This window comes from Carettochelys insculpta, chromosome 14 (assembly GCF_033958435.1).
Source record: "Carettochelys insculpta isolate YL-2023 chromosome 14, ASM3395843v1, whole genome shotgun sequence".
Lineage (NCBI taxonomy): Eukaryota > Metazoa > Chordata > Testudines > Carettochelyidae > Carettochelys > Carettochelys insculpta.
The window spans coordinates 19,117,566-19,138,220 of NC_134150.1; the positions used below are offsets into that span (position 1 = coordinate 19,117,566).

The 20,655-nt window shown below is 42.5% G+C and overlaps 1 protein-coding gene across 1 annotated transcript in view; it reads left to right on the forward strand.

Moving 5' to 3' along the window:
• Positions 1 to 20,655, forward strand: part of ITFG1 (integrin alpha FG-GAP repeat containing 1) — a 210,057-nt gene that overhangs the window by 145,551 nt on the left and 43,851 nt on the right. The window contains exons 12-14 of the mRNA XM_075009108.1: positions 1,890 to 1,998; positions 8,289 to 8,332; positions 18,487 to 18,565. Coding sequence (XP_074865209.1) covers positions 1,890 to 1,998; positions 8,289 to 8,332; positions 18,487 to 18,565 — 232 coding nt within the window. The remainder of the gene's footprint in view (positions 1 to 1,889; positions 1,999 to 8,288; positions 8,333 to 18,486; positions 18,566 to 20,655) is intronic.

Below are 20,655 nucleotides of genomic sequence, written 5' to 3' on the forward strand. Positions count from 1 at the left end.
ATGGGATTTTATTGCTGCCAGCTTACTACAATGTATCTTGTAGCCGCTGCAAGGGGACTGGGTGGCAAAGAGAATACAGGAGTTATGCCAGTTGTTTGAGAGTCCCTGTTACTCAAATACCGCTAAACAAGATTTTACTGTACAGTTTATTCTAGGAATTTTGGATATTTTTAATAGAACCACTTTATATGCAAATACAGGTTGAACTTCTCTAAACTGGAGTTTTCTTGTTTGGCAAAATCCATAATCCAGCATGTTTTTAGCTACCTGGGCGACCACTTATTATGGGTGTGGCTAAGTTTCCTGTGGTCCCGTAAAGTTTATTTACAGCCACCAGTACTGGCTTTCGTGTTCTGTGCTGCTATTTTGCTGTAATTTAGCCAAAAAGTCTTTGAAGAGCCCAGTAAGCAGTGCAAGTGTTGGTAATGCTGCTTGACAATATTGGCCTCCTGTAGTCTGGCAAATTCTCTCCGCCAGTGCCAGTAGGGTCTTGAGAAAGCCAGATTATAGAGGTTCATTCAGTCTGTAGTTAAAACACCTCAGCTGGGCTTAGCCTTTTGTTTATCTGACCACATACTACAGTAGGAATGCAAACTGAGAACAGACTTTAGTCATAATCAGCATTTAAAAGAACTTCCTTTCAGTGTTGTACAATCATTGGGCTCCAAAGGAGGTCCTCTCCAGCTGTCCAAGGTGCACATAGTTTGAGGATGGGAATTTCAAGGGCGGGGGAGAAGTTGTTCAGAATTCTAAAAGGGGGCTTAATGTCTGCTCTGACTTGCACCCTCAGCAAGTTTGCGGATGACACAAAACTGGGGGGAGAGGTAGATACGTTGGAGGGTAGAGAGAGAATCCAGAGTGACCTGGATAAATTGGAGGACTGGGTCAAAAGAAATCTGATGAGGTTCAACAAGGAGAAGTGTAGTGTCCTGCACCTGGGGTGAAAGAATCACAAGCATTGTTATAGGCTGGGGACCGACTGGCTCAGCAGCAGTACGATGGAAAGGGACCCAGGGGTTATGGTGGATAAAAGGCTGGATGTGAGTGAACAGTGCACCCTTGTAGCCAAGAAGGCTAACGGCATACTAGGGTGCATTAGGAGGAGCATTTCGAGCAGATATAGAGAAGTAGTTGTTCTCCTCTATTCAGCACTGGTGAGGCCACATCTGGAATATTGTGTCCAGTTTTGGGCGCCCCAGTATAAAAAGGATGTGGATTTGCTGGAGCAGGTTCAGCGAAGGGCAACAAAAATGATTAAGGGGCTGGAGCACAAGACCTATGAGGATAAGCTGAGAGATTTTGGTTTGTTTAGTTTACAGAAGAGAAGACTTAGGGGTTTTAGTAGCAGCCTTCAACTTACTGATAGAGAGCTCTAAAGAGGAGGGTGAGAAACTGTTCTCAGTGGTGTCAGAGGGCAGAACAAGGAGTAATGGTCAGAAGTTGAAGAGGGAGAGGTGTAGGTTAGATATTAGGAAAAACTACTTCACCAGGAGAATGGTGAAGCATTGGAATGCGTTGCCGAGAGGTGGTGGAGTCTCCATCCCTCGAGGTTTTTAAGTCCCGACTGGACAAGGTCCTGGCTGGGATGACTTAGTGGGGGTTGATCCTGCTTGAAGTAGGGGGCTGGCCTAGGTGACCTCCTGAGGTCCCTTCCAGCCCTGTGATTCTGTGTGACTTGGGGTGAGAGGTTGGAGAAGAAAACTGAATCTGTTTTATTACAAGTAATTGATCTGGATTATTTAATATCTTAATATGAAATTCAAGTTGTTTGGGGTCTTATAAATCTCGTTAAGCATCTAAATTGATCAATCTTTCAGAGGATATGTTTGTTCTGCTTAAATGTTATTAATTTGTTAGTTTATTCTAATCTTTAGATCTTTTCATCACAGGGAATTTTGGATATCATTATACTAAGCAAAGGCTATTTCAACAAGGACTTTGCTATCCATACATTGAAGAATAACTTTGAAGCAGATGCTTATTTTGTTAAAGTTATTGGTAAGTTATCACCAATAAATCATATAAAAATGGGACTTGTGACAGCACTATGAACACTATGAATACTTGAACTGTTATACTAAGTATACCAAAAGCAAGTCTTAAAACTGGGAGGGCTGTTGCATTTCCTTTCAACACTGGCCACATGCACTGGTGTCAGACGACTTTCCCTTAGCATTACCTACAGGGGAGTCAGCTCAGGTGCCCCTGGAGTGGTGTGCACATGGTGCGTTATATAGGAAGCCTCCCTCAGTTCCTTTTTGCCACCAGGGATGGTGCTTGAAACCTGCTCATCTCAGTGTTATCTCTTGCACGTTTCCCAAGCTGAACTAAGTCGATAGTGTAGGTCCCATATGGACTTAGCCTCAGGTTAAGGCACGTCCAATTCACTGGACTTCAGGTTGTGTCACAGTTGCAGTCAACTCATGCCAGTGAGTATCTCCCACTGTGGCCCTTTGCAGTGCTTAGGAGAGGCACACATAAGCGATTGCAGCATTTGCAAGTCTTTCAAGCCTTGTACCGAAAAGGAGATGGAGGTTGGTCTCAAGGCTCTCCTAATAGAATCTGCATTAGCTCTAGTGCACAAACACTCCGATTCAGAACGGCGCACCAGTGCATTGGTGCACAGAGCCCCATCAACACAGCGCAAGTCTGGGCAAGGTGGGACAAATCACTGGGGCCTAAGAAGGATAGGTCTAAGATTGTGGTGCTGGTAGATTCTTCTGAGGTACAGTAGACGTGTCTGGCCCCTTTGAAGCACACCACCCATCTCTCTTCCCAGCCGTTTCTCAGAGTGGCATTGAACAGCTCTGGGTGCCATCAACATGGGAGGCCTTATAGTGCCTGTGCTGCCACTCCAGTAGTTGTGGGACTATGCTATAGTGAAAAGCTGGCCATGGCGCCACCCTGCTCTCAGGTGTTACTTCTCAGGCCTTACCTCTTTGCAGTGAGAGCTGGAGAGACCACAGCCTACTCTTGTCCCCAAAGGGGATTAAGATCACAGAGGATGTCAGGTGGCACTCCCCAGCGCTTCAGCAGAGATCTTATGTGCCTGCCAGTGTGGACGGTGTGCTCAGGACCAGTACTTTCTGTGGTCCAAGCATCATTTGATGGACAGCTCCCTGCGGCAGGACTGTTCACTGCTTTGGAGCCATTCCCCAGCTCATGATTCCCAGCAGTGTGTCTGTGAGGAGCGCAGGGTTGGCAGACTCACTCGGCTTCATGGCACCACTCTTTGGCCACTGACACTAATCCTGCAGCCACTTTCAAGCTTGTTATGAGCCAGGTGACCACCAATGTCCATACCACAGGTCCCCCCGCGGCTAATGCTCTCCTGAGGACTGCAGAGATTGGTATTAGTATCTCTGTGTCTCAGGCATTGGTATTAGTGGCCAGTGCATGATATGTCACCAATACCAGCCCTCGTTCCTGGTGCCCTGGCACTGCACGCTCAAGTCTCAGTGTCATCAGCTCAAGCACCTCATCCAGTGCCTCCAGTACTACAGATAGGTTCCCAGACTGGTCAGAGGCCGCATGCCTGGCCATCCCAGTGGTACCCTGCTGCAAAATCCCATTCAGTTAGGTAAGTGGCTAAATGTTAAATTTAACCAGTTAACCAATTAAACACAGGACTAGAGTACTCCTCCCACTAAACATGGATGTGGCTGCTCTAGCCAGGCTGGAACTCCCTAGCCCATGGCACTCCACGACCCACTGCAGACGAGGGATGCTCCAGCTACGCTTGAGCACCCTTGCCCATGGCAGGCCCCACGGGGCTGGAGCAGCACCCTGCCTGCAGCAGACATGGAGTTTTATTAGAATTTGTAGAGAACAGTTCAAGATTATGACACAAAAATCTTTCCGCAGGACTGACAAGTGTGGTAGTCTTGTTAGTTTCTCACAGTTTAATGTGCTGCATTGGCTGATTTCTCTTTCCAGACTTTAGCCAGTAAAAATACTAGGATGTCCTTTGCTACAACTGACTTTGCCCTGATGTGTCCCCCTTGTAAGACCAACATCTAAGCCTTAAGTAATACATAGACATCCGTGAATGTCCTCTGAGTGCTTATCGCTTTCTTAGGTGTGTGCGTGCGTGCTCCCTCTACTTTATTAACTAAATGTGCATTGGTGCAGTTCACATAAGTTGTCTTCTGAGAAGCAGCAATTCCCACAGCTGTGTTCCTCTCAAACAATGCTGTGTTCATTATCAAGTTAATTTTCTTACACAAATATGAATCATGGGCTACTGATACAAGTGCTGCCTTCCGAGATCTTCACACAGACAGCTTTGCTGTCTTTGCTGCTGAGCGTGGCATTGTTTTCGAGTAATGCATCAATAAAATTTGCTGCTTCTGAACACACAGTCAGGATTTTCATATGTGAAGATGAGAAATATTGATCTCAGTTTCTTAAGAATAAAATCCATGGTGCTTATAGAAAGTTTCTTAAAGGGTAACCAAGAAATAAATAAATAAATAAATAAAAATCTGAACTCGTTACCAGACTCTAGACTGAAAGTTTACAAATATAGTAAACATATTACAACAAATTATTTAAGAACATAAGAATGGCCATACTGGGTCAGACCAAAGGTCCAGTTAGCCCAGTAGCCTTTCTTCCAAGAGTGGCCAATGCCAGGTGCCCCAGAGGGAGTGAACAGAACAAGTAATTGTCAGGTGATCCCTCCCGTCACCCGTTTCCAGGCTCTGATAAACAGAAGCTAAGGACAGCATTCCTACCCATCCTGGCTGATACGTATTGATGGCCTATACTCTATGAATTTATCTCATTCTTTTTTGAACTCTGTTAAAGTCCTGTTCTTTACAACATCCCCTGGGAAGCAATTCCACAGTTCTGCATGAAGAAAAACTTGCTTTTTTTTTGTTTTAAACCTGCTACCTATTAATTTCCTTTGGTGAACCCTAGTATTGTGTTGTGGGAACAAGTAAATAATTTTTTCTTATTCACTTTCTCCTTACCTGTCATGATTTTTTAGACCTCTATCGTGTCCCCCTTTAGCCTCCTCTTTAATAAGCTGAGAACCCCCATCTTTTTAATCTCTCCTCATATGGCACCCATTCTAACCCCCTAATACTTTTTGTTGCCCTTTTCTGAACCTTTTCTTATCTTATATACAAAAGCATAAGTTGGAGTTTTTCCCCAAGCACAATTAATTTTCTTAACATCTAAAACAGTGTAATGATTAGCAAGTAAATACTACTACTTAACCCTTGTACTCCGAGTGGACCATGGGTCATCTACGAGTCTCTTCCGCTTCCCTCTATCTTGGCACAAAACTTGTAGCTGACTCCAGAAGTACCCCAGTTGTTGTCCTTCAGTCTCAGTAGATCTTCTCCATGTTGTCTGAGGCCTTCCTCTTTTGCGTTTTCCTTGTGGGTTCCATGTGAGAGCTTGATGGACTATGCCAGATGCTGGTTTTCTGAGACTGTGGCCTAGATATTCCCACTTTCTTTTCTTGATTTGAATGTCAATTGGTTCTTGTTCTGCTCTGTTCTAAAGTTCCTCATTTCTGACAAAATATGTAAATAATAGTGTAAAAAAATTGGATATGTCGTGATCTTCTGAGATTGGATCAGATTGTCTGACATTGAAGAATCTGAGTCTGAATTCATGAGTAAGAGAAGTCGCTCTCTGACCCCTCTGTGTCAGACAGTTTGGATCTTGGACAGACCCCTGCACTTGGATCTTAAACGTCAGGCCTGCCAACAGGAAAGTGTGGGGGGGAGGAGGCAGGGGGGTAAAGAGGGAGGCTGCCTGGGGAGCCTGGTGATACGAAGTGGCCCAAATCTCCATCTGCCACCTCTGTAAGTTGCTGCCAGAGCCCTGGATGGCATGCTCTGGGCAGCGCTGAAGGTTAGTGGGTGGAGGACACAGTGCCCTCAGCCCTCGCCTTCTGCCCAAGGCCTTGCCCCTTCTGGGAGCACGGAGCCATCCCCCTGAACTTGGCGTGAGGCCTGGCAACTCTGTCAGCTCCTCTGTTGGTTGTTAACAGCTAGTGATGGATTTCAGAGATGGCAGTGTAATCCAAAAACAATTTGATCAAGATAGTATAAATTCTTAGTGCAGGGCCTCGGAAGTCTTTTTTTTTTTTTTTTTGAATGCTAGCCCACAGTGTAGGCAGTGGTCCCCAATCTGGGTCCACGGACAGGGCATTGCAAGGGGTTAGTTAGTTCCTCCTGTTTGTTTAAGTCTGTCACTCAACATCAGAAAAGAAAGGAACATCTTAAGGGACAGCATAAGTGTAAAACCACAAAAACTGGCAGGATGTCAGAAATGGTTTTATTATCAGGCTTCTGTTAACTTGGGTTTTTTAATTGAGTTCATTTAAAGTTGGCAGTTTTTTAAAAAGAAAATTACTGAGCGTAATCTGATGACACTGTTTGGCACTAATGCAAGGCAAGGACTGGTCATTTTGAACACCACATATCAAAAACTAATGTAGTTTTACTTAAAATGAACTGAGGGAAGGAAATGTAAAGTTAAGGCAGAAACTGGTCAACAGTGTTGTGTTTAAATATTGTAGTGTTTTTGGTAGGATGATTAATTTTGTTTCAATTTGGAAAGTGTTTAAAAGGAAGTGAAGGCAGGATGCAAGACTAGTTTGGAACGTAAGGTCCAAGGGAGATACAGTTAACTGTTTGATATTTTGCATCCACAGGACAGGGTAGTTGCCAGATAATTAAATATTCTGGATAATTGAGAGTACTTATGCTGGGTGGGAGAGCAGAGGATCCTGCCTGCTGCAGGGATGCGGGGCAGCACTGAGAGGGCTGACTCACTGCCCCTGGGGGGAAAGGCATTGCTCTCCCTCTCTGTGTACAAGCCCCTGCCCTGACACCATTTCACCGTGTTCCCGCCCAGTGTCCGCTAACCAGATCTACCTGGCTGTGAGTCATGCTGGTTAATCAAATAACAATTAAACAAGAGGTGTGTGTGTGTTTCACTATTCTGAATATATATTCTTAGGAGTGAATATTTTATTTATGGTTGCACAGTACAGTGATAATAAAGGGGAAAATATCAAAAAAACGGCAAGCACTATAGTAGCTAAGTTTAATGGAATGGTAACTTTAAAACACCCCGGGGACTCTGTGCTTTTCTTCTGTGTTAGAGCCTTTACACCAGATAAAGCATAGAGTGAGACAGAAAAGGGCTCTAAGGCTCCATATGCAGTTTGGGAAGGATTCCCCCATCATACAAACTGTCACAAGCCCTAGTCTTGATTGTGCATCTGGAAACAGGAAAAACAGTCAGGGGCGAAGCCTCACCGTATGCAGTTCTGTAACTTAGGCCACCCAAGGCTGATTGAAATACACTGGGAACCATAAAGCAGACCAGGACTGGCAAGATTGAAAAAAAAAGGTGTTTAGGTCTTGTTGGCACTGAAAAGTGTATTTGATATAACCTATGTTGTGAAATTAAACCAATATTTATACAAGTATAATCTTCTATGGAGACTTTTATTCTGGTATTAGAATGCACCCCCCACCGCCTTTCCCCCCGCCAGTTTACTGCATGTTGCTTCGGAAGCTTAACCAAACAACTGCACCCTTTTAGGCCACGTCTAGATGGCATGCTGCTGCTGGCAGGGTCATGCAAATGGGGCACTAATTTACAAATTGTGAACCTCATTTGCATACTCGTGATCGCTGTCCTGGCAGAGGCTACTTTTGTTACCACAAAACAAGCTGTGTAGATGGGGTTCTGTTGACCAACCCCCTCAAACCCCACCCCCCCCCAGTTGACAGCCCCTTATCCCTCATTTTTGTCAGGATATAATTTTTCAGAATAAATATAAACAGTATTTTTACTACCATAACATTTACTGATTCCTTTTTTATCTGATTATGAAAAAGTAAACGGTAAGAGTAGTCGTACACTTGAAATAAGCTATAATGAGCAAAGTATACACTGCAGCTTTTTAGCATACATTTTAATTTGTTTGCATTTTTCTTAAGTGGCAAATCTATCTTTGGAATCACACTAACCAATCAGGTAGTAAGTGCAATAGAGCAGTGATTAGTTAATTAACTTGTGCAAAGAAGAACAATTTAAATGGATCAATAGTTTTTTAAATGTTAATGTAAGTTATACAACAGCAGTTTATTCTCATCATTGACTGTTTTACCAGAGAGACAAGCTAAATGTACTTATGTTGAGGGACTTGAACTGATGTCATACACTAATAGATTTCAGAGAGAGGTAATGCTTAATGCTTATTGTGAAATTATTTGACAATAACTATAAACCTATTTTCTGTTTTTCCACAGTTCTTAGTGGCCTCTGTTCTAATGATTGTCCTAGTAAAGTAACAGTAAGTATAATTTTTAACTTTGTAAATAAAATTAGTATTCAGAGGGCCTCAGTCTGAATGGAAGAAAATACTGCTAGCTGAAGACATAGAACAATAAAATGTAACTGACTGAGTGAATGTAAACATAAAAGTAGGAATATTGGTAACAACTACTTCTGGATCCAACAACTGACTTCATCCAAAATCTGCTAACTTTTAAGCAAGGAGAGTAAACAATTCATAGTACTAATAACTAATAGCCATCCAGCTAACGATTGTTACATGGCATTTTTCAATATTCATAATACAAGTGGGTCTGGAAGATACATAAAAATAATAATTCAGGTTTATATAATGTACAAAAGACAGTGTTTGCTACAGTGTAAGTAACCTTTTATGAAATATCAACATGAAACTCTCCTTATACATTCATCTCTCATCTGTGTCAAGATTTTCCTTAATGTGGCTGCTACTTCTCACACCCATACTGTCCATAAGTTTTCCTCAGGTTTTGGTCACGTCCTTCTCTGCCTTACTTCCTTGATTTCAGCTAATGTCTCTGGGTTTAGTCTATATTACCACTTAAGCTGATGCAACTTGCGTGGCTCAGGAGTGTGAAAAAACCCACATATCTGAGCAACATAAATTGCACCGACTTAAACCAATGTCTTTCTGGAGTTTGGCGCTTCAGACCTGCTCCTGCTGAAACCTTGAGTTGGGGCAGGTGTGTCCCATGGAGCAGAAGCTGCAAGACCCCCGCCCCCCATCCCCACTTGGCTGAAGTTCCTACCACACCACACAAGGCAAAGGGCCTGAGCTTCTTTATCCCCAGTCTGGTGGGTGAAGAAAGGTGGGCTCCGTGAGCCATCATTTCAAGGCAGAAAAGCCACTTATGGCTTGCAAGCCACAGTTTGGCCACTCCTAGTTTATAACATGGCAACTTAACTTGTAAAACTTATGACAAATGCTCTGTGCAGGTGCTCAGCATGGAAGGGATATGGTTATCAGATAAAACTGATTGCAAAGGGATTGGAAGGAAAGCAGCTCTTAAGGAAGCTTGAATGAGGAGGGATTTGAGTCATTGACGGAGGTGGTGGGGTTGAGGTTCCTACATCTTGTCAGCAGGAAGCCAAGCGGCTGCTGTATCCTGACACATTTTAAGGGGGCTGAGGAAGAGAGGGAGGTTCCTGCATCTTGAACAGCCAGGAGTCAACCACCTCCTTTCTGCTGTGTATAGTTAGTTGCTATGTGCTCCCAGATATTGTAAGTGAATAAAGTTATGGGGTGATGAAACCACATCAGTACCTTCATGTCATCCTTCCCATGTGAACAAACATTGAAGAAGTCTTAATTCAGGTAGGATAGTTTGAGGGTTTACTGAACTCCCCAAGCCCTGTTTCAAAAATAAGCTATATTGTCAGTTACAGCCTCAAAATAAACCTGAAGTCGCTTTTTAAGAAATCAATTTGAAAATTGTCAGGTCCAATTTATGAAGCTGCTTTTAGATAGATTTGCCTGACTAATTCAGTCCCTAAGGCTCTGTTGCAGTTGAAACATTTGTGTCCCATTTATCCCTTTGTTTTTTTCTTGTGAATCACACAATTTGAATAGTTATTTGTATTCTTTATCTTCTCCTCCCCATCCAAAATTTAGCAGATAACATGAATATATTCAAACATGAAAAAAAACATAGATATAAAAAGTGCACTTTGCTTGTCCTTTATCCTTTATGTCTGACATTCACCTTTTAAAGTTATTTTAAAACCCTAGAAATATGTTTGTCATATTGATTTCTACTTCAAAATATTTTCCTAATAGTAAAGACTGTCTTTGCTTTTGGCTGGTACCACAGATAGCACTGAAAAACAATGTCAGTAGGCGTACGTATATCTTATACACATACATTTTAAACAGCTGTTCTTCAAACCATAGCATATGTATTTTATTCTTTGGGAGACTTGACTGAGTACTGCATAGTTCCAAACAAGAATATTCCTTCTAATTAATTCTTCTGGGTTTTTCATTTTTGACGTTATAAAAACTAATTTCATATAATACACTAATTTTACAGTCTACTTTCAGATAAGGGGATAAGGACTACCAGCCCAGTATCTACTGACCACTAATGTCTTTCCTTTATTCCCAGTGGCTTCCTTGGAACCCTTGGGATGTTTCTCTGTCTTCAAGGTCCCCCTTTTTCATCCTAGACCACAGCAAAATCACCTGTCCTTTCTGCCGTTTCTCTTCCTGAACCACCTCTTTTGGAGGCACAGTTTGATGCCGTTCCTCCTTAGACAGAGTCAACCTTACTCTGTTGCACAGGAAGCATTGCCTCCATTGGATCTGTGTCCTCCTTTCTCCTTTTCACCAGATAACACCATAGTACCGTGGTAATACCTTCATCACCTGTGCCTGCAGATTTCAAGTAATACCAGGATCTTCTCAGGCATGTCGTATACGCCTTGGGTATTCAGCTTGCATTTGTGTAAGAGTAAACGCATACATTATTGTTTATTCTCCAGTCATCAGCTCACTGAGGATGGACTTTCTAGTAAATGAAGCTTTCATGTAGCCTGCCAATTTACATGCCTTCTTTACAGATGTGCATTAGAAATCAGGAGGTACTGTTATCCTTAATTGGGCAAATAGATCTTAAGCACCATAAGAGCAGGTTATGCCATTTAATTTCTGTGCATCGCTCCTCTCCATTCCTGCCCTAACACCCTTTGAGAATCCTTCTCATGAGCCACTGCTCCTTCAGCAGGTCCAGACTTTTCTCATGTTATAGAGGAGATTCCTATACAGCTTCAAGGGAAAGGATCTTATTCCCAGTATTTCTTAGTCCCCAAATCCAAGGGAGGGATGAGGCCTTCATCAAGTACTTCAGATATGGAAAGTGCTGGAATGTTCTCAAATGTGTGGTTGTAGCAACAGTTTATCTCCAAAATAGATTAATATATTCTCATACCTGGCCATTTGGTTAATGGATGGCAAGTTCTGAGAGCAAGTCCTCTCATATCCAGTTCATGTTATGTCTCTTCAGTGGTCTGTGCCTCATCTTGAACAAAGGGAAGTTGACATTAAAACTAACTCAAAAAATTAATTATTTGGGACCCCACTATATTTTAAAAGAGAGCGTTTCTACTGAATGAACAGTTTCTAGCAATTTCTCAGTTGCAGTTTGAACCCTCAACTAAAGTCACTGGTCTTTTTCAGTGTACTAAGCCATATGGCTGCATGCACCAGTAGAGTCCAGCATTCAACAGATTGCCTGGGTCAATCCTGCATTCTTTACAGGGGCATACAGTTCAGGACCTTGTATGCCAATGTGTTCTGTTTATTTGTCTTTCTCTGACCTGGCCTGTAATATTCTTCCCCAGTAGGCTGGGGACCTTGAAGATTTTAAATTATGCGGTCGGAATTAGAACCTTCCCTCTATATCAGTGTGGAGTGCTCTCTACCAGCTGTGTCAAGACGCAATGAAATTATGGCAGTTCTGTATCAAGGAGAACATAATTCCCACAAAATAAGCTGCCCACTTATTGGAGATCCAGAAAAAATTGGCAGATCATTTCAACAGAATTTGTCTCAGGATCCCTAGTGATCTTGGAAGTCCAAGGTGCTGAGGTCAGTCTTTGCAGAGTGGGATATTCCAATTATTGGCCTGTTTGCAAGGAGAGGCAAGAAACGTCATCAGTTTTCCTCTCAAGCCAGTCTCACGCCAGGCTGCATAACTAATGCCTTTCAGCTCAGCTGGGAATTGATTCTGAGGTATGTCTTTCTCTCTATTTCGGTCATCCCACTTAAGCTGAAAGTAGATCATTCCCAGTTGACTTTAATTGCTCCACAATTATGCTGGTTTTCTGATCTTTTCTCTGTTGATTCGTCCTCTCATATTTCTTCCTTTTCATCATGACTTATTGACTTAGTGCCTCTGAGTTTTACATTGAGAAATGATCACTGTCCATGTGATGGCATGGATTCTGCATGGCTGTTTGACAAAAAGGAGCAATGTTTGGAAGCTGTTCAACAGGTGTTTGGCGGAGGGAGGCCTCTACTCAGGTGGCATATTTGGCCAAGCGGAAGTGTAACTGGGCATGACTCGCCACTATGGTGCCTCCTGCTTGGTCTCCTTGGGAATTCGCTCAATGTAGAGTGCCTTCTCTTGGCAGTGTCTTGCTCACTGTTACCTGTTACCTGTCCACAGTCCAGTCTGGACTCTCATCACCCCCCAGGATCACAGGGTTCTCTTCAGGATGCTGCTGTCCAGCAGTGCCTGCTGCAGACTTTCCAGGGGTATCAGCAGTCCTGCCTCCTTACACCCACCACTGTGGCCTACTGCAGCCTCAGTCTAGCCCCTCACCTCAGGGACAAGCCATAGTCTATAAAGGCCACTCTTTAGTGTGCCTAGGTGCAGTGCTGGGGAGTGGGACTCCATACACCCAGGACTACTCTTGACCCTCAAGGACCTTCTGGCAGCAGCCTCATCCTGCCCCCACCCCATCCCATCCCACTGCCTCTTATTACCTGGGCTACTTCCCTGTGACCCCTTGCACATTACTGACCTTGGTATCAGGCACAGCAGTCTGGCAGGTGTCTGGAGCCTTTCTCCTGAGCCTGGCTAGCACTTCTGTCTTCAGGAGCTTCTCCCCTGTTATGAACCAGTCCTGGATTCTCCCTGGTCTTGGCCAAAATGATTCTGCTCTGCTCTGCTGAGCAACTCCTTTAAATATAGAACTGCTGCAGCAAGTTGCCCTCTGATTGGCTCCCTAAGAATCCTTTCCTAATTGGCTGGGGTGCTGTGTAGATGCCCTCTAGCTTGCATTAATTCCTTTCCTGCAGGAATGGGGCAGCCACCCTACTACAGGAAATGCTTCTCATTTGGTCACTTGCTCGGAAGATTCAGATGATGCTAACTTGCATGCAGAATATTTTGGAGGACTTATTATGCCTTCAGTCTTCAAGTCTCTCTGTCAGTTCATAGAGGGATCACTGCCATGATCTCAGACATTCATCTACCTATCCGAGGGAAGTCAGTTTTCTCAAACCCCATGGCAATGAGATTTCTCAGGGGAGTCATTATTCTCCACTTGCCTAAGAAACAGCTGGTTAATACTGCCCTGGTTACCCTTAGGAGACCTTCATTCAAGCCCCTGGCAGCTTGTTCTCTGTCACTTGTCTAACAGTAAATGCCCTTCCTTGTAACTAACATGTATTCAAGGAATGCATACAAGCTACAGGTCTCAAGGCCAGAGCCTCTGTAGATCCAGTTTGTTCAAGGAGAAAGCGGTTCTACTGCTGAAATTAAAATTATTGTCAAAAAGTGGTTTCGTGTTTTCATTTTAACCAAATGATATATTTACTTGTGTTCTTTCCTAAACCACACTGCAGTGCAGATATTGACAGTAATTTCATGTGTTGAATTCAAGATGATGATTGGCATTTTGCCTAGATAGAACTGAGCCTTTTGGGGCATCACATCATCTGTTTGTCTCCTGTGTTGATCAAATGGAGGTCAGGCAGTCTCTGTGTGAACAGTCTGCTGGTGGATAACTTCTTGCATTTCATCAGCATATCATGTGTCACCAGCCCATGTCTCCACAGAGTTTGCAGGCTCATTCAATGAAAGCCCAAGCTTCATACATAGTATTCCTTTCTGATTTTTCAGCATTGGACAATTTCAAGGCAGCTGTCTGCTCTTCTACACACACTTTTATCAGACACTATGTAATTTTCATTGCCTCTATGTTAACTGTTAACTTTAGGAAGTCCTGCAACCATTCTTTCAGTAGATTCTGAACCACACCTCCTCCAAATATTATTTGTGGATGGTCAGAGTGGTATCCATCTTTGCAACCACTTGAAGAAAGAAAGACGGCTTATGCATCTGTAAGTGGTATTCTTTGGAATGTTGATGCAGATGTGTATTCCATGATCCATCCTCTCCACAGCCTAGTCTCATTCTACTCTTGACATTCAGAAGAATGAAAGGGGAATCAGGACAGCACTACCATTAAATAGCAGGGGGAGAAGCTAAAGTTAAGTGGTGTAAGCACCATACCTGTGGGTACTGCTAGGCAAATTGTTTTGATTTCAGTACATTAAATATTGAGTGGAATACATGTCTTCATTCACATCTTGAAGATCAACAGTTAGGCTGTGTCTACGCTAGCATTCCTCTTTTGAAAGAGTCGTGCAAGTGAGGTGCAGATTTACATATCTGGCACCTAATTTAGATATTCTTCTTTCGAAAGATCTTCATTTGAGAGAAGAAAAGCAATGTAGATATGGCTCTTTTGAAAGTAAACCCCATCTTCAAAAGAGCCCTTCTTCCTAAAAAAAAAAAAGGAAGAAGGGTGCTTTCAAAGATGGGGATTACTTTCAAAAGAGCTGCATCTACGCTGCTTTTCTTCTTTTGAAAGAATATGTAGATGAGGTGCCAGATACATAAATTTGCACCTCATTTGCATTTTCAATTCCCTTATTTGCATGCCTCTTTGGAAAGAGGAATGCTAGTGTAGACATAGCCATAGGCTGTGGTCTCACTTGGCAAAACTTCGAAATGGCCATGCTAATTGCCAAATCGAAGCATACTAATGAGGTGCTGAATTGAATATTCAGCGACTCATGAGCATTCACACGCTTTCAAATGTTTGTGGCTCGGTGCGGCTACACAGGGGTCCTTTTCAAAAGGATGCTGCACATTTCAAGGAGATTTCGAAACATGCGGGGTCCTTTTGAAAAGGACCGCCGTGTAGGCGCACACATGTGAAAGCAGTGCTTTCGAAGCGCTGCAGCTGGAAGCATGCGAATGCTAATGAGGCACTGAATGTTCAGTGCTTCAATTTGGCCATTAACATGGCCATTTCAAAGTTTCAGCCAAGTGTGGCCACAGCCATACAGTATAAGTAATTGTCTTTCCAGCAGTCATAAGACTTATTTTTGGCTTGTGTAAGCCAATATACCATTCTGATATTACTATTTACATATTTTTTTAATTGGAGTTTAATCAAACTAATTGTAGCTACATCTACACGTGAAGCCTACATTGAATAGCTTATTTCGATGTAGCGACATCGAAATAGGCTATTTCGATGAATAACGTCTACACGTCCTCCAGGGCTGGCAACGTCGATGTTCAACATCGACGTTGCGCAGCACCACATCGAAATAGGCGCTGCGAGGGAACGTCTACACACCAAAGTAGCACACATCGAAATAAGGGTGCCAGGCACAGCTGCAGACAGGGTCACAGGGCGGACTCAACAGCAAGCCGCTCCCTTAAAGGGCCCCTCCCAGACACGCTTGCACTAAACAACACAAGATCCACAGAGCCGACAACTGGTTGCAGACCCTGTGCATGCAGCATGGATCCCCAGCTGCAGCAGCAGCAGCCAGAAGCCCTGGGCTAAGGGCTGGTGCACATGGTGACCATAGAGCCCTGCAGGGGCTGGAGAGAGCATCTCTCAACCCCTCAGCTGATGGCCACCATGGCGGACCCCACTATTTCGATGTTGCGGGACACGGATCGTCTACATGTGCCCTACTTCGACGTTCAACTTCGAAGTAGGGTGCTATTCCCATCCCCTCATGGGGTTAGCGGCTTCGACGTCTCGCCGCCTAACTGCGATGTTAACATCGAAATAGCGCCCAACACGTGTAGCCGTGACGGGCGCTATTTCGAAGTTAGTGCTGCTACTTCGAAGTAGCGTGCATGTGTAGACACGGCTTGAGAGTCCTTTTGCTCAGGAATTCAACCAGAGATCTTCAGTAAACTAATTATTTCTTTTCCCTTACAAATGATAGAAAAAATGGAATTTTTGAACTGTAAGACCTTACATACTGATTACTAACATGTCATTTTAGCTAATGACCTCATAGCTCAAAATCACATCCTTCACAAGAAAAAGGTCAACCTATTTGGTTTAATTTTGGAGAAAGAATGTAAGATAGATTCTAATCTGAATGCACAGTCTGCGGCTTCAAATCCTAAATGATCAGCTCATTTAAGTTTTCACTAGTTTCTGGAGTTCCATCAAATTGTCAGGTGGCAGTCAACCATCCACTTTACATTTGCAGTAGTTGATGAAAGAACATCAGTACTAGAAACACTTAATGTTTTCTGCATCATTGACTAAAAGCACCCAAAAGTGATGCAGAATATTCCAAACTTTGCTTTTCCATGCAACTGAATGGACTCATTGTTTCCTGTCATTGCATTTAGTCAAATTAACCACATCTAAAAGTGCGGTGATGAAGTGAGCATTTGACAGAGTCAACACTTACACATTACTTCTCATCAAGCATATAATAAAAGTATTTTACAGTAAAGCAGTGAAAGCAGTATCACTTACTTATAAATACCAAAGTAATTATCAAAACAAAAAGCAGTCAAGTAGCACTTTAAAGACTAGCAAAATAGTTTATTAGGTGAGCTTTCGTGTTACAGACCCACTTCTTCAGACCATAGCCAGACCAGAACAGACTCAATATTTAAGGCACAGAAAACCAAAAACAGTAAGCAAGGAGGACAAATCAGAAAAAGATAATCAAGGTGAGCAAATCAGAGAGTGGAGAGGTGGGGGGGAAGATCAAGAATTAGATTGAGCCAAGTATGCAGACGAGCCCCTATAGTGACTCAGAAAGTTCCCATCACGATTTAAACCATGTGTTAATGTGCCGAATTTGAATATAAAAGTCAGCTCGTCCACTTCTCTCTCTAAAACGGTGCGATCATGTCTCGTGAGTAACACACGTACCTTGAGGTCATTGACAGAATGCCCCATTCCATTAAAATGTTGACTAACTGGTTTGTGGTTCTGGAGTGTTTTGATGTCTGTTTTGTGCCCGTTGACCCTTTGTCTAAGGGAGTTAGAAGTCTGTCCAATATACAAAGCATCTGAGCATTGTTGGCACATGATGGCAACATGTGTTAACATCATATATGCCATCATGTGCCAACAATGCCCAGATGCTTTGTATATTGGACAGACTTCTAACTCCCTTAGACAAAGGGTCAACGGGCACAAAACAGACATCAAAACACTCCAGATCCACAAACCAGTTAGTCAACATTTTAATGGAATGGGGCATTCTGTCAATGACCTCAAGGTACGTGTGTTACTCACGAGACATGATCGCACCGTTTTAGAGAGAGAAGTGGACGAGCTGACTTTTATATTCAAATTCGGCACATTAACACATGGTTTAAATCGTGATGGGAACTTTCTGAGTCACTATAGGGGCTCGTCTGCATGCTTGGCTCAATCTAATTCTTGATCTTCCCCCCCACCTCTCCACTCTCTGATTTGCTCACCTTATCTTTTTCTGATTTGTCCTCCTTGCTTACCGGTTTTGGTTCTCTGTGTCTTAAATATTGAGTCTGTTCTGGTCTGGCTATGGTCTGAAGAAGTGGGTCTGTCCCACGAAAGCTCACCTAATGAACTATTTTGCTAGTCTTTAAAGTGCTACTTAACTGCTTTTTGTTTTGATAGTGCATAGACTAGCACGGCTTACTCTCTGTTACAAAGTAATTATCATTTTTAAAATTAATTATCTTCTACTCTGATGTAGTACAGGTTGCTCCTCCCTGGTCTGGCACCCTTAGGACCTCAGTGGTCCCAAATGAGGGATTTTGCCAGACCTGGGGAGCAGTCCCTGGCCACCGCCACTGAGCGGACACAGCTCCCTGGCCCTGAAGATGCTTCTTGCCACTGCAGTGGCTCCCCGCCCCACCTCCCTGCAGTGCTGCCAAAGGGCAGCGGCTCTGTGGCCCCCTGTGGAGTTGACGGGGGTATTCTGGCTTCCCAGTCTGGTGCTGCATGGCTGCTGGGGGACACCGGTGCCCTGGCCCCCTGCAGGGCTGAAACAGAATGCCACCTCCAGACCTAGCCCTGCTGCCCTCCATGGGGTTGCCAGGAGGTCAGCTTGGCTTGTCCTCATGCCCCAGCCCTCTGTCCAGGACTCGAGAGTGCCCGTTTTAGGAGATGTGACTTGTATTAACAGTAAAATAATTGAAGAGTTACACAGTTATCCGTATCTCAGGTATGATCTAAACAAAAGAACAGATGTTTGTCATTAGTTTTATTTTGTTATTTTAGCTGCAGTAATTCGTAGACTTGAATAAAGTTGAATCAAAGTTGGGTTGCTTGGTTTTGTCTCTTTTTGTACTGCAGCCCTTTGGTGTGAATCAGCCTGGACCTTACATCATGTATACAACCGTAGATGCAAATGGCTATCTGAAAAATGGTTCAGGTAGGACCAGTATTCTTAATACATGTAATCTCTTAATACATGTAATTACGATTTTTCTGAACATAATCATCAGTAACCTACAGGACATTATGAAATAATATGCTAAAAAATTAAATGGGTCAGTTTGTTCCTAAGCCATTCTTCCAGTATACAAGGAACAGGAATAGTATGTTTTCCGTTCAGTTTTTTTCATCTTGCATATATATTGTGACCATTGTAATTATACCCTTTCATTTGTCCTGTAAAAATAGAGTTTGAATAGCTTCCATTTTGGCTATGTCTACAGAGCAATCTGTTAGAAGTTACTGTCAGAAAATATCTTCCAACAAAGCTTGTGTTGCCGGATGGTGGGCAGACTGCAAAGCAAATCTAAAGAGCAATCCACTTTGTCGACAGAGTTGCTGGACTGCCTGGCTGCTCTCTTGGCAAAACAGTCAACCAGAAGCGCAGCAAATAGGGCTGCCCAGTATTCTGGAAGCCTTGTCTGTTGACAGAAGGCCCCCAGAACATCCAGACTGGCTTTCTGTCTGCAGAGATGTTCTGCCTTGGGGGGAGTGGCAGAATGCTGTCAACAGAAGTACCACATTCTGTGGATTTACTGTCAGCATGCCTCGAGAATGCGGACACTCCCCAGGTTTTTTCAACAAAATCGTGTCTTTGAGAATGATTGAGTTTTAGTATTGGTGATTGATGGTACTGTCTGCTAAAGTCAAATTTACAACGTTGGATGCCTAAAGTTAAGCATATAAATCCCTGTCTAGACAACTAAATAAGGGGTTTGATTTTTCTCCGGGGGCCAAGTATTAGTGTCATTTCAGTCATATTGCCAGGCTCCAAATTAAGTGTAACCACATAGGAAAAAAGACATAGATGTCATTATGGAGACATCATTGAAAAACTGAGTAGCAGTTGAAATTACACAAAATATTATGACATAAAAGGAATAGGTGGTAATGCTACAAGTGTTATTATGCCATTATACAAATAATAGTATGCCCTCACCTGGAATTCTGTGTTCAGTTCTGGTTATCTTAACTCAGAAACAATATAGGAGAGATCGAAGGGGTCTAGAGATGAGTATCAAAAACTTCTGCATGAAAAAAGATTTATAAAATAGGCACTATTTAGAGGAGAGGAGGTGGCTCTGAGTAAAACCAGATGATGGTAATTTATGTAAAAAAGAAAAAGTAAATTAGTACTTGTATTTACCCTTTAATTGAGTATAAGAGCAAGGAGACATACATAAGAAAGAGAAGTTTAATGCTGATAAAAAGAAATACTTGCTTATGTAACACATAATTACTTGCTTATATAACACATTATTAACCCATTGTGATGAAGAGCACGGTAAAAATTTTAAAAGGATATAGACATTAATATAGCTCAAGAAAACATCCAGTATTTCATTAGATAGAATTTAAAAAATATGATCTGTATAAATCTTCATGCTGAAGAGCATGTGTCAAAAACTGTATAGAGGAAGAAATTTTCCTATGGGCAGGTTATTCTATAGTGTTCTGTTATGTGATTTTTTTTTCCTTTGCTCTGAAACACAGACAGTATCCTGGACTAAATGGACCACTAGTCTGATACACTATAGCAGGTTCTGTTTTCTTACATGCTTAAATATGTGTTTAGGCAAATTATATTTAAGAATGTTAGCCTTCATTTATAATTAGATGAAATAATATTTCATGCTAATCCAAAATTCCATCCTTTTACATTGTAGGAATTCATCATAACTAGTAAATTGTTCTGCCAGTGTTTTTCATTTCCCATCTTCTTCACTGCAAACTAAGTTTCACGACCTGAATGTAAAAAAAAAAAAAAAAAAAGCTTTGTAGTCTGCTAGAAGCATTCAGAATTCTGTGATGAATTTAAACACTTTTTTGTTTCATTTTACACTCACACACATTTAAAATCAGACAATGCCCTAAGGGGATAATTTCTAATCGAATAACAACTTGCGTCTGTCATTGTTGTCCTCTATCATGCTTAAAACTTCAGAGGCTTGTCAAAGCTCTTATAGTTCTAGCCCACTTCTTATAATTTACACTTGAAGATGTTGGTAAATCTTAAATGGCGAGTTC